Source organism: Serinus canaria, chromosome 2, assembly GCF_022539315.1.
Source record: "Serinus canaria isolate serCan28SL12 chromosome 2, serCan2020, whole genome shotgun sequence".
Taxonomy (NCBI): domain Eukaryota; kingdom Metazoa; phylum Chordata; class Aves; order Passeriformes; family Fringillidae; genus Serinus; species Serinus canaria.
The window spans coordinates 112,074,592-112,088,463 of record NC_066315.1 but is presented as its reverse complement, the minus strand read 5'-3'; the positions used below and the strand labels follow the sequence as shown (position 1 = coordinate 112,088,463).

Below are 13,872 nucleotides of genomic sequence, written 5' to 3'. Positions count from 1 at the left end.
TGGATAAAACAGACAATGTATTTCAAAGAAATATTATCTGCTTCAATCGAAAGAAGTGCTGTTCGTTTTTTACAAGTTCTGTAGAGTAATTTAATTTTTAGTGTGACATTGAAATATATTTTGCCTCCTCAGTCTTCTTTTTATGCCTTTATTCTGCTGTTAATTTTTTTCCCCTAGGAATCAAGATATACTATGTTTTTATCTCCAAAGGGCTTATAATTGAGTAAATCTGTCCTAAGATTTCGAAGTCACACTTTACTTGTTTGGTTTTTGAATTCCTAAAGCCCCAAGCTATGTCAATAACTCAGGTTGATTTGTTTTTCTCACTCATTGTTTAGCAGTTGTAACGGTAGAAAACAACTTCTGTTTAACATGTGACTATATGTTTGTTGTTTTCTGGAAGAGTAGTGTTACATAGTTACTGTTACATACAAGCCATTCAGAAGGTACAGCTGGAGAGAGGCATTGTTAAATTTGACCTGAGTATTGCACTACTGTCAGGAATTTAGGTTTTGAACTTCTGTGAAAACTAGCAAAAATATTAAGAGACAACAAAGAAATGTTTGCTATCCATGCATTACCGCAGTATAAAAATTAACATGGTTTGGTGTGTCTGAAAATCAAGTCATTTAAATTAGGAAAGATAATAAAACTGCGAGGCATTTGTAGTTTCATATACTCTTTCTGCACTATGTAGTAGTATAAAACAGTAGAGAAAACGACAATATCTTTCATGACTTGTTAAGCATTTTGAAACAGTTTCTGGTTTGTTAAAATATCTATAATATTCTAAAGAATGTTAGAAGTAGAATAGGACTCCCAACTGCTTTAAAGATGGAATTACTGCTTTGGTATCTTGCCATCTTCATATTGCCCAGCTGCTTTTGTTAGACCACCATATGTAGTGGAGCTTTGCAGAGTGCATGTCCTCTCTCTCTCCTAGCTAGGCTTCAATTAGAAATGAATTGAAATTTAATCAAGCACGAAAACGTTTACTTGGTGGCACAAAAAAAATTTGCCTGAGTGTTTCATGATTTTCTTTTCTCTGCTTATTTTACTTATGACTTCTAGAATGTCAGAGGCTGTTTAGCCACTCTGACAACTTCAGCTGGCTTTCAGAGCTCTTTTATTTAGAGCTTCTTATGAGCTTTCTGAGTGCTTAGCTGCTGCATAATAGTTTGTATATTCAGTATATGCCCATGTGGTAGAACAGTAGCAGTGTTGTTTAAGTACATCCTTTGTCATCTTAGAGCAGTGCAAGTGTTTGCTTGCAAAGAAACCCCAATCTGAAGATATGTGCCTTTGGTATCTTGAAAATCAGAAAGTTAAGCATTGTCACTGTTGCTGTAGTTGACAAGACCTTTTCAGATTAAATGTTTAAATCTACTGCCTGGTACAGTGATGAGGTATAAAAACAGGTAATGTGCTAGCATCCGTTGCAGAGCAGCAATATCCTTTACTTGGCTGTCATTTGCAAGCAGTAGTCCTCGCAATCTATCTGGGAGGTAGATGATTCCTGCTTTGGTTTAGTTCAGCTAAGAGCTTTGGGTTTAAATATGATTAGTTGCAGTATCAATATGGTTTAAATATGATTCTGGTGCAGATGAATAATAGAAATTTAAAATAATACAATTTTTCACAATTGTTGCCCAACAATGGGGTTTCTCTATTCTAACGTTCTTCAGGTGCGTTCTTGATAGCTCAAGCCAAAACACAGAAGACTGTAGTTAGTTTTTGCTTCAGTGGTGAAAAATACTTGGCTTATGTAATGTTGTTTCAAAAGCCATTTAAGGTCATTATCCTGCTTTTGACTGTTGATGGTTTCCTTCCTTTATGATCATCACTGCTGTCCTCCAGATTCTGCAATCTGGAGTTTTGAATTTCACGTCTGGATTCCTTAGTATCAGATTTCTGCTGAATTATTTTCTGCATGTGATATTTCTGAAGGCTTTACATTTTGACATACTTAGTATCTTTGTGAAGTTGATAGTTTCTTTTTACCACTTTCCGCACTTTCTGTTAATTAGTAAAAGTAAAAACAAAAGTCCTCCCCTACAACAAAACTTCAAAATTAGAGCCAGCATGCTATGCCAAAAACACAGAAAGCCCGAGTAAGAATTGGTGAGATGCTCATGATTAAAAAGTAGAATTGGAGTTAGTAGTGGCTTAATTGTAATATAGTATATTAAATATTTCAGGAATAATGTCTCAAAATGAACATATGACTTTTTATGTGTGTGTTTATTTCTTGTATTTTGGGGCTTGGTATATGCTGCACATTTAAAACCTAAACATTTTCTTTTAAGTCCTCCTGCTGAATCATCTGCTGAATCAAACCTAGTTGCTGAACTTCAGGAGAAGCTTCAGGAAGAAAAAATGAAGTTCTTAGAGCAGCTTGAAGAACAAGAGAAAAGAAAGAATGAAGAAATGCAGAACATCAGAACATCACTCACTGCAGAGCAGCAGGTAAAGCTGATTTTCTAAAAAAATTATTTTTGCTCCCGGGACAATTGTGTTCTTTCACTGCCTTGAAGTTAGAGTGTGGTTTTCTCTTTGCTCTGTAACACTTCCACATTTTAAACTTGTGTGATTATCTGAAGTCAGGATATGATGTGTTAATGTAATCAAACATTTAAGCATTAAGAAAAAAAAGCAACAAAGAAACAAATAAAAAATCTCCACTGGAAAAAAAACCCAAAAGACGAAACCAATTACCAAACAATTGGTGATCCAGATTCAATTTTTGTGATTTCTTTTGCTTAAGTGCTTGGAATCTATATTCATTCATCTCTTTAACTGCAAAAAGATATCAGCTATTAAAAAATTTGTGGACGACACTAAATTAATTATTTGCAATACTAATTGATTTGGAATCAATTAGTATTTTACTGGCTTTTAAAGTTTATTACCACGGACAGGTGGTGTTTTGAGGTTCAAAGCATAAGCATATTATATTCTGAGGTTCAAACAGTGTATGGTTCATTTTTTGTAATAAGCTTAAAGCCGCTGTGTAGTCCTTATCTTAATGAAAAATCAAGTTGCACTGGATTATTATTTCAGGTCTATATCCACACATTTTTTCCATTCAAAACATCTTGAGCCTCTTAGTTTCTGTAGATGAGTCTCAAGTTCTTAAATTAAATCTGTTAGTAACAACTATTATCTGCAGCTTTGTTGCATTTAAACACTGAGAAAGGATTTTCTGGTTTAAGCACTTCTCCTTACTGTAGCTGTCATAGGATCAAATAAGGACAAAGAGACAAGGGTGGTGATCAGCCAGCTTGGTGAATGAATGCTCTGAATCACTTGATGCAGGGAGTAGAGAACACAAAATTGCAGATGCCTATAAAGGAGTATTACTGCAATTGGGCTGAATCATTAATACTGAATTTAGCCTTGCATAGTAAATCTAATAGGAAATTTTTTCCTAGCTTGGTAATAATTTTATTTATTTTTTCAATATTCCTTAGTATTCCATTTTCGTCATTATCTAATAGTATTCTTCATTTCTGTAGCAGAGTGTAGAAGGGAGGATTCTGAGGCATTGATGGCAAATTCCAGGGAAAACTGGAACTCTTTTAAAAAACAGCAATGAACAACCCCAAAAAAATACCCCAACCAAAGCAAACAAATACCCCAAACCCAGAAAAAGGGTGTATCAGTCAGTGCTGACAGTTCACTTCACTGTTTGTGCTGATTACTGAATATTTTGGCTATTTTGTCTTGCCTTTGTCTTTTTTGGGTTTTGTTTTTTTTCCTCTGTGAAGTTTCCTTAGAGGTGTCACTTATGCTTTTGTTATGCAGACATAACAAAATTATATATATGCATATATGTTATAAATATGTATATAGCAGAGTTTTGTTATGCAGACATATAACAAAGGCTGCTGTGCCCTATGTAAGTTGTGTAGCCCACCAAATAGTTTGCATTTTCAGAGTGGATAGGCATATATCAAGACAATCTTCAAAGTCACAGAAATATTAAAAATCATTAATAGATGGTTGTTAGTAGGTTTTGTCTATCTCTTCAGCAGCACCCTAAGAGTTAAAGGGCACAGTGATCAGTAGAAGGATTAAAGAAGTGGAAAGATTTGTTAGACTGGTGCTGAAGGCTATGCTGGCCACTTTTTATGTTCAGCTATTCAAGCTCTTAACCAGTATTCCTGTGTATCTTTTGCAATAATTAATTATTCACTGAAGAATTAATACATGACTTGAAATCTATTTTTAACTCAGTTTATAGTGGTATTGTATTTTTCTTTTTTATTTTATGTAATATGTCTGGATGCTGCTCAGCTTTATCTTAATAATTTGAACCCTTAAAATAACTGTTGTAAATATAGAATGTTCAACTGGTTTATGTTAACTTTAAAGAAAAATTAAGAACTTCAGGTTTTTTAAAATTATTTCTTATTGTAATACTTGTATGTATCAGGCTGGAGGGAATGAGAGGGTTAAAAATAAAATTAATTACAAAAAAATTTTAAAGACAAACATAATAAAGTGTACTGGCATTTTATCTCTTCACCAAAGCAATAAGTAAAAATGTTATAATTTCTTCTTTAATTATGTTGTAGAAAACTGAAATGCATGCTGTCTTTTGTACTATTATGCTTTACATTTTTACAGTACATTTCTTGTTTCAGTAATATGTCCTTTCTGTTTTCAGACCAACTTTAACACTGTTCTAGCAAGAGAGAAAATGAAAAAAGAAAACATAATTAATGATCTTAGTGACAAATTAAAAGTGCTTACACAACAGCAAGAAAAAGATAAGGGTAAGCAAAGTTCTGAAGAAGTATTCATCTTTTCTTAGAGGACTGTTCCATTCTTTGCAGATGGATTTTGATCCTTAGTGTTGTTGTAATTAAAAGAAAATCTGTTTATGTCATAGATTTGATTGAAACACTTTCTGAAGATAGAGCTCGCTTACTTGAAGAGAAGAAGAAACTTGAAGAAGAAGTTAATAAACTGAGAAGCAGTAATTTTTCTCCATCAACCTACTTGGCAGCAGCGTCAGAAGCTTGTGGAGCCTGTGCAGCTGATGTGCCCACAGACACAGAGAGATTGGTTGCTGACTTTGGGGCTGAGGGGAGGATGGATTCCACGATGGAAACCAGTATGATGGCTGTGCAGTAAGTATGGAGCATTAGAGTAGAAACAGAGCATGCTCTTGTTCTGGGCAGTGTGTGTTCTTGGGCAGTGTGAAGTACAGATGAGTGTGTTTAACTCTCCTCCTGCCTTTGATGCTCTTACTGGAAATATTCTTTTAAACGTACATGTACATACAGGTGTGGTGTCACAGTCATTAGGAATGGGTGGGTTTGATGATTTTCAAGGTGAAACTTGGCCCCACAATTATGATGTAAAAGAATATACCTAAGTATACAAAATTTAAGTCAAACAGAAGGAAAATTGTAATGGTGAATGAACTGGGAGGCTGCATGTTACTGACACATCTTTTGAACAGTGTCCCACTTTCATGCCCCTAGCATTTTAATGAACCTCAGGCTTCTCTCCATACCTTTCACAGAAGTAAGAAACCTGACTGGCAGCCACACAAGAGGAGCAAGGTTTTTATCAGAAGAACGAGAGCAAAATTGTTAGATGTACTTACACTGACTTTAGTCAGTGTACATCACAACCAATGCTGCCTAACCCAGAATCACATACCCAGAGTACTTAACAGCTTTGTGGAGGTGAAGATGAAAACAGTTTGTCCTTGCCAAGCTAAACTTGCACTGATAATAAAAAAAGGAAGTACCCCATCTTTAAAAAGGAGCTGTTTCTTATAGTAATCATTCTAGTCCTGCACTCGCAAAACAGAGGTACAAAAAAAAAAAAATAAGGTGAGCTTGTGAACAAAAAATTATGACCCAATGTATGATTAGACAGAAACTTTCACAGGTTTCTGTTGACTGCTTCCTATTACATGAGAGCTAAACAGCCTTTTAACTGAAATGAAGTAATGATTATTGTGGTTTATTTACAATCTGTTTGCTTTTCTGATTATTTTGATTGAATTTATAGCATGTTTCATCCCAAAACTTGCCTGTTTTCTCAACCAAATCAGTTTGGATTAGAAAATCATTATTTCTTCCCTATTTAAACTGCTTTTAAAGTACATTATATAACCGTTTTAGGAATTGCTGTTTATGTTCTTAAGCAATTACTCGGGATGTCAGCATGTTGTTTTATCATGCCCCAGTACTCAGTTTATCCTACAGATGAATCACAAGAAGTAGCAAGTTCACGTTAGCGTCTCTACCAGAGAGTACCAGGGCACTTTAGAATACTCCTCAGTAGTCTTTGAACTACAGACCAAGAAAATGGGGCATGATAAAGCTGAATTGCAATATCAGGGATTAACTGTCAAAGCATGTGGGGCTGTGTCTTTCATCCTGGTGTCTTGAAAACAATGCAAAATACCAAGAAATGCCCTGATGTACCTTGATAAACTAATCAATGGCTGAAAATTCACTGGCTTGTTACAAGAAAGAACCTCCTTGGTTTAAAGAAAACATATCTAAAACCCCAGTCAGAAATATTTATGCTGATTCCTAAGTGTCTTTCTGTGCTGTTTCTTCTGTGCTAGCAAATATATAACACTCTTCACTGAGTGAAGATAACAGGTGGGTGTGGAAAAGACAATTTTTGATTATTAAAAAAATGTTAGTTTTCAACCTGTCCATATTCTTTCTCTTTTAGTGAAAATGTTCATATGTCTGAAGAAAAGCAGAGGATAATGTTGCTAGAAAGAGTGAGTAGAAGTTTTTTGTTTGTTTTTGAGGTTAAGTACTTAATGACTAAGTACTTAAAAGTATGTACATGTGAAGTTGTGCTGTGGTCAGTTATATGCTTGATCCAATGTAGTGTCTACAGGGAGTATAAATATGATTTCAGGGAATCTTTTTCATTGTACTTTTGGATCATGTAATCCACTGAAGTAATTCAAGGTAACTATTAAAATATTGCTCCTGGCCTATCTTTGTTATATTTATATGGGCTTTAGTACAAGTGACTGTTCTGTCACTATTTTTAGGAGTGACAGATCATTGATACAGAGAATTGATATAGGAAAAAAAGTTACAACTTCTAATTAAGAAATACAAAACAGCTGGACAGGATTTAAGATGGATTTGCCAGTTTCTCATAAAAATGGGTAATTTTTCCTCATAGGCTGTATTCTTGGTAAAATGTGAGATTAACCTCTAGTAGTTACACTGGAGTATTTCATATTCTAGTAATTTTTAACTGGCCAGTCATATCTAACTTCATCTCAATTGTCTTTTTGAAGATGACTTTTTGTTTTTTTTAAGGTGTCATTAGCTAGGATCACTTGAACTAAAATCTGGATCCAAATAAAGAAAGGAATGCTTTCTTTTTGTTAATGGATTGTGACAGTGTATGAAGCAACTGCCTGGGTGTTTCTGACTATGAGCACATACATGCTTTTTTCTGTCATTTGATTACAAAGGATTTGTCATGAGTAGAAGCTATAACATAGTAATATATTACATTTTTTTGCTGTTCTATCATTTACATGTTTTTCTAACTGAAAGAGAAGTATGACTATGCAGGTGCAATCTTAGCATGAGGGTTTATAGCTCTAGGATAATTCCTAGACATCAAGGGGTTTTTTGCATGTCTTTGTTCAAAAGATGCTTTGATAATTGTTTTAGAATTTAAGGATGTAGTATTGTACAAGTAGTGGGGCTCTAGTCATATCAGAACTTTAAAAAAAAAATTTGTACTGTATGAAGTATAGTATCCAGTTAATCAGATTAAGATTTTCTTTTAGACTTTACAGTTGAAAGAAGAGGAAAATAAGAGATTAAATCAAAGATTGGTAAGTATTTGTGCAATCAATTTTTTCAGGCTCATGAAAAATAAGAAAAGCTTTAAAATGTTAAGTTTGTTAAAATCTAAGAATGTTTTTTTAATAATTTAGAAAATATTTTAAGTGTTAAGGGAAGTGGTGAATAGGTAGTCTGATAACCTTCCAGATATACATGATCTTGGTCTTCTCATGGAAAAAGGTTCACAGGACTGGAGAGTGACTTCTTCCCAAAAAATACACACCATCCAGAGTTGGGGTTATAGGGTATTAATTTCCAGGGCACCATGACTCAGTTTTCAGCAGCAGTAGATGGAAGGCCAGTTTAAAAGAATATAAATATGCCTTCACTTTAAACATAATTGGGAGTTTTAACAATAACTTACAGATTGTTTTGAGTGAACTGCACCTGCCTGTTGTAATTCTGCCTAGTAGCTGGAAATGCAGGCAGGCAGCCACCATATGAAATGCTACAGTAAATGTCTATGGAAGGAAAAATATTTTAGTGACAGAGTGCCCTTGATTTCTGTAGTTTAAATTCTTCTCCTTTTATTTATTCCCTCTTTGTCCCTGCTAGCAGGTCTTAAAATTAAGTCTTAAAAAAATTCCTGTGTGTATAGGAAACAGGCACATCCTTTGGTTGGACTGGCCATGGAGATCACACTTTCTTTAAGTGACAGGCGATACCTAAAAGTTTGGTAGGAACTGATACCTCTGTAGTGGGAATTTAGACTTCCAGGTGTAAGGAAGGATTGCAAGACATCTAAAAGTATAATTTTTCAAGGATTACTTTTAATTGAGAATGTCAGTGAAATACACAGAATTTATTTAAATGTAGTTTTTACAATAAAACTCAAAATACACCTAGACAGTTTTCTAAAACTCTCTGTAGATTTCCTGAATCAGACCCTTGATCCCTTGTCATGTGGGAGTAAAATAAAATGGAAGAAACACTGTATATGAGACAAATGGAGTATTATTCTTGTTATGATTAATACAAAGCCATGTAGGAGGAATTAGTGGTTCTTTGGTCTCTAAAGCGATTCAAATTTGATTTCTAAATGGAACTTCATATCTTTTCAATTCCTTACTTATAAAGTGGGTTTTTATTATTCGTCTCTTCATCCTTCTTTCCCTCCCCCTCCTTTTAAATGCACTTCTAAAATTGAGATATATATCAACACTTCAATACCTGTGTTTATTTCTATTGAGATTCTTCTCAATAGATAAGGAGCTCAGAAGGCATTATGTGTGAAAAAGAAAATCTTCATAGGTCATTGGCTTTTGCAGAAGAACCTGTGGGTTACTTCTACAAGGAGCAAAAAGGAGCTCCTTTTAATACTTGGAATCTTATTACAGGATTTTTGTTACAGTAAATGAGTTATTGGGAAAGGGAACAATTTTTTCTGTATAAAGGCTATTACAATGGTACTAATAAAACATTTCTTACTAGGTTTTAATGTAATTATTCTCAACATTCTAGTTTGTTCTGTTTTTCTTGAAGTTAGAAGTTAAGGAAAATGAGAGAAATCAAGCTGTTTTATGTTTTCATTTAACACTTATTCCAGTTTGAAAAATAGCAAGAAAATATCTGGTCTGTATATCTGAAGAGAACTTTCAAACACTTCTGTGAACAGTCTAAACAAATTTGACAAATTTCATGCTCACTGTGACTTTCAAGAAAGAAAGGTAGCCTCTAAATAAATTTTTAAAATAATAAAAAATAAAAAACCAAAATTCTGAAGTTGGATCCTGTAAAGAAAACTGCTGAAGGTGTCATCAGAATTTGAGAGCATTCTGTGATGCACTGCATTCAGTTTGGACCCATTCTTTGAAGAAATGAAGAAAATGAGCTGTGAATAGGCTTCAGGCTCATAGGAAAACAGGCTGGTACTGCCTCTGGGGAAGGCAGGGGGCAAGATTGACAATAGGAAGGAAATTTGCTGTAGGGAACAATATCTGAGTTACAGCTGAAAAATCACATGCTGAACTTCAAGTGTGAGTAATCTACATTTGAATAGCACCTATAAATAGTCCAGGAAGTAGGAATGCATGGAAAAACTGCAGGACTTCTAGTCAGAGTTTCTGTGGAGCAATTATGAATAGTCTGTTGTAAGGAGGTTACCAGAGTGTAATGGAACTGATACATTTACATCCAAACAGCTTCCCCAGCTAGTCACCTGCCTGTGGGATAGGTGTTCCTTTGGAGATAGAAGTAGCATTAATTACCCATTGTCATTTCTTATCACAGTTCCTGTAGAAACTTTGTGTGCACTTATGTTTATTTTTAGGTCTAGTTTGTGCTATTGAAGTTGTTAGATGTGCCAGTATTTTATTAATTTAAACAGAATTGAAAGCAAATATACATATGGGATATAATTATTATGTCCAAAACCTTACAGAATTGAATCTTTGTTTGGTCTTAGTAAATCTGACTCCAGTTTTGTTCCAGGGAGTGCTGCTCTATTGATTACAATAAACTTGAGATTTTGTGACTGTAGAAAAACTGAGAGACTATCTTGAGCTCAACATCTAGAGTTTAATTGTAGTAAACATGTTGAATCTCTGGTGTTCTATCATCAGCCTTTTCTGGTGCCAGTGACTTCTCTCTTAGAATGGACAGTTTTATCAGGAGTCTTGTGTATGCCCAGAGTAAATCTGCACTGGCACTGAAATGAAAAGCCCTTCCCAGTTTTAAATAATGAGGGAGAAGTTAGTTATGCAGGAATTTTTATAATCAAAGGTAGCTATTAAAAAAAAAAGTACAATAATAAAAACCAAAACCGAACCACAAGCAACCAAACCCACTACAGAACAGGATCACAGAAGTATGGTGGGTTTTCTGATTGAGTAAAAAATCTACAAGACTAGGCACTGTTCAAAATGAATGAAAAATCATCTTGCCATACTCTTACCTGCAATGTACATTTCATCATAGCTTGCCCGTACTTTATAGCTTTTCTCTTTTTACAGATGTCCCAAAGCATGTCATCAGTATCCTCGAGACATTCTGAAAAAATAGCAATTAGAGAGTAAGTACATGTTAATCTTCATATAAACAGATGGATATGCTTGCAATAAAATAAGTGTATAGTTCATGTTGTAATTCTTCTGTTCTTGCTCTATAGTGCAAGATGCATAGATCACTATAATTTAGCCATCAGCTTTGAATAGTCCCAGCTGAGCATAAATCAAATTTTATAAAACCTTTTTATAAACAATGAAATGGCCTTTTTGGATTCTCTGTCAGTGACTTTGTTGAATTCCATACTTCATAGGATTTCTAGAATTCTGAGGCTTTTTTTAGATAACTTTTTTATTTGCCTGAAACCTTGAAGTCTAAGAAAAAGGAAATCTATTCATCCTGAATATGCATAGTGCTGTATTATATTTCAAGAGAAGTCTTACCTTCCTGAAGTCTTCCAAGTTCTTGTCTTACTCTAATTGAATGAAATAAAACTAACTGAAACATTTTGTTAGGTATTATCAATCTGTTAGCAGCTGCATGTAGAATTGTTGCTGGAAAAAGAAGTATTCTTGTAAAATGTAAAAGCTACAGACAACTTCTTAATTAGTATAAGGCTTATATATTACTTGAATAATATAAAAAATCTTTGGAGAAAGAAAACCTGCACAGGTTTTTCTATTAATGTTTTCTAAATTACACCAGTTTTCATTTTTGCTGTAACAAGATCAGGATTTGGAGAATAATTTTTTTTCCTCTAGCATCTGAAAATTGTCATAAGTGTCTTGGTAGTTTTTGAGGAGGAAAATGATATGAAAGAATTCATCTGTCCACTAGAGATGTTTTTAAGTCAATATAGCCTGTCTTCATAGTAAGTCCAGGCAGAAAAGTCTGTAGTATTGTTTATTTAATCCAAAATGAAGTTTAAAGATGATGACCTAAATGTCTTTAGATATACTCAATTGACTGTCTGTGTTTATGTAGTTTCCTTCTATGGAGAAGTTTTTCACTTTTACACTTTCTTTGCACTTCCTCCCTCATCCCCAGAGGAGTATTAATATTTATTGCTACAGCTCCCCTGTGATCTAATGCTTAATTTGTAGCTAATTTAGACTTCATTTCATTAATGGGTAAATCATTTGCTCGCAACACTTTACACCATGGAACAACAAGTTTGGAGACTGAAGTTGCTTTCTGAATTCTGTAGTTGAAAACTTTGCATGAGCACTTGGTTTTTTGTGTTACCCTGGTGTCAGAAAAGCAGAGTTTTAAAACATTTTATGTACAATTGCCACAGTGTTTCTTTGGTTTTTCATCATTTGATCAAAGATAAACACTTCATCCCTTCTTTGTCTTGTGTGCTTAAAATTAAGATTGGAAGTTGCATAAGTGTTCTTGCTGTATTTTTGTGTTCAATTTTGCTTCAGTTTAAAACAACAAAAAAAGTTTGTAAACACCACTACAGAGATGGTTACCTTAAGTACCAGTGAATAAAAATAATACAAAATTGAAACACTAGCATTTAGTTAGGTATTTCTGATTATGTTTTAAAGATAAAATGACAGTTCTTTTGAGAAAAAAAATTTGAGCTGATGGGTGTAGAACGTTTCAAAAACACTTTTTAAAGAGGTAGCCTGCTTTTTGTTGTCTTCAGAAAATAGGAAATGTATATGAGTTGGCATAGCATGTGGAAATATCTGCTGCTCTTCAACTTAGTCTGTCTCATGCAATACATGGGGGAAAAATGTAGTGTAATGAATGTAGCTTTAAGCTTCTGTGCTTTTTTTTTTTTAGTAAAGTTCTGTGATTTTTTTTTTTTTCCTAGTTTTCAGGTTGGCGATTTGGTACTCATTATCTTGGATGAAAGGCATGACAACTACGTGTTGTTTACTGTTAGTCCAACCTTGTATTTCTTGCACTCAGAGTCCCTTGCTGCACTGGATCTCAAACCAGGTGAGTGTGGTAAGTGTCAGATTTTTTTCTAATTATTTTCTCCACTTGCAACTAACAGTCTTAACTTTCTAACACTAAGTTATTTATAAGTATGTATGTGATGAATACAAGAAGCACATAATAGTTGTCAGCTATCTTTGTAGTTTTTGCTACTTGTTTTCATGCAAAATGTTTTTCACAGCAGAACATTTTTAATTAAAAATTTATATAGATCTTAATATCTTGGAAAACTGGGGAGAAATATCTGCATCTTCAAAGTAAGCTGTAAAAAAAAAAAAAAGAGAGGGGGAATATGCCTATTTGGTACACACACAGAGTATGTTAACATCCCCATCAGGCTGCTTTAACTACTCAGCATAAATAATAAATAAAAGAATGTAGACGATGGTATATGGGAGTTTGCAAGCAATATTTTTGCTCGTAGTTTTTCCACCAAATTAAAATGGTATTTATTATAAATTTTCAGAGAAGACTTCCTGTATTTCTTTGTTTATGTTCAAGTTGATGACACATTTACTTTTTTTTCCTCCCATAATTTTCAAGGCTTTTTGTTGGCTTTTTTTTGGCAGCTATCTAAACTTAGCAAAATTGAAATCTTTTTAAATGAGGAAAAATAAAAATGCTTTGCACTAAACCATGGGCTCTACATGAAGTGGATTAATGTAAATGTCTTTAAATTATCGTGGTGTTTTGCAAACCCACCTGTGTGCCCAACTTTGTAAAAACATCTAAGAATATGCATCAAAAGAAAATTTGTATTAATTCTACCTTAGCAGTGAAAGTTTCTGTGTTATTGCATGTCACAAGCTGTCAAATAATTTCCCTGAGGGGACTCACTGTAGATTGCAGTTATGATGAAAGAGGATAGATCTTGAATAACTGTGTATTCTCCAGAAGACCACTAAGCCCTAACTGGATTGTGAGTTTGCTGAAGGATCTGTGCCATGTGTCATCTGTGAAACCTGAAGGGAAAATGCCCGTCTTACTTCCAGATGTAATATATTCTGACCTATGGCATTAGTAGTGCATACATAGCTGTGTGAAATATGGTAGACTTTTCTTACTGGTTTTTGACATAGATGAGGTAAAAGCCATGTCAGTTTGTATGTTACTGTGA

The 13,872-nt window shown here is 34.0% G+C and overlaps 1 protein-coding gene across 4 annotated transcripts in view; it reads left to right on the top strand.

The window, feature by feature from the left end:
• Positions 1–13,872, top strand: part of RB1CC1 (RB1 inducible coiled-coil 1) — a 66,017-nt gene that overhangs the window by 50,325 nt on the left and 1,820 nt on the right. For 3 of the 4 annotated variants that reach the window (XM_030230047.2, XM_030230044.2, XM_050970653.1), the window contains 7 exons: positions 2,307–2,466; positions 4,670–4,778; positions 4,895–5,135; positions 6,709–6,760; positions 7,802–7,849; positions 10,811–10,869; positions 12,628–12,764. In XM_030230047.2, the coding sequence (XP_030085907.2) occupies positions 2,307–2,466; positions 4,670–4,778; positions 4,895–5,135; positions 6,709–6,760; positions 7,802–7,849; positions 10,811–10,869; positions 12,628–12,764 (806 nt within the window). The remainder of the gene's footprint in view (positions 1–2,306; positions 2,467–4,669; positions 4,779–4,894; positions 5,136–6,708; positions 6,761–7,801; positions 7,850–10,810; positions 10,870–12,627; positions 12,765–13,872) is intronic. The other variant, XM_030230054.2, reaches the window with a different exon arrangement.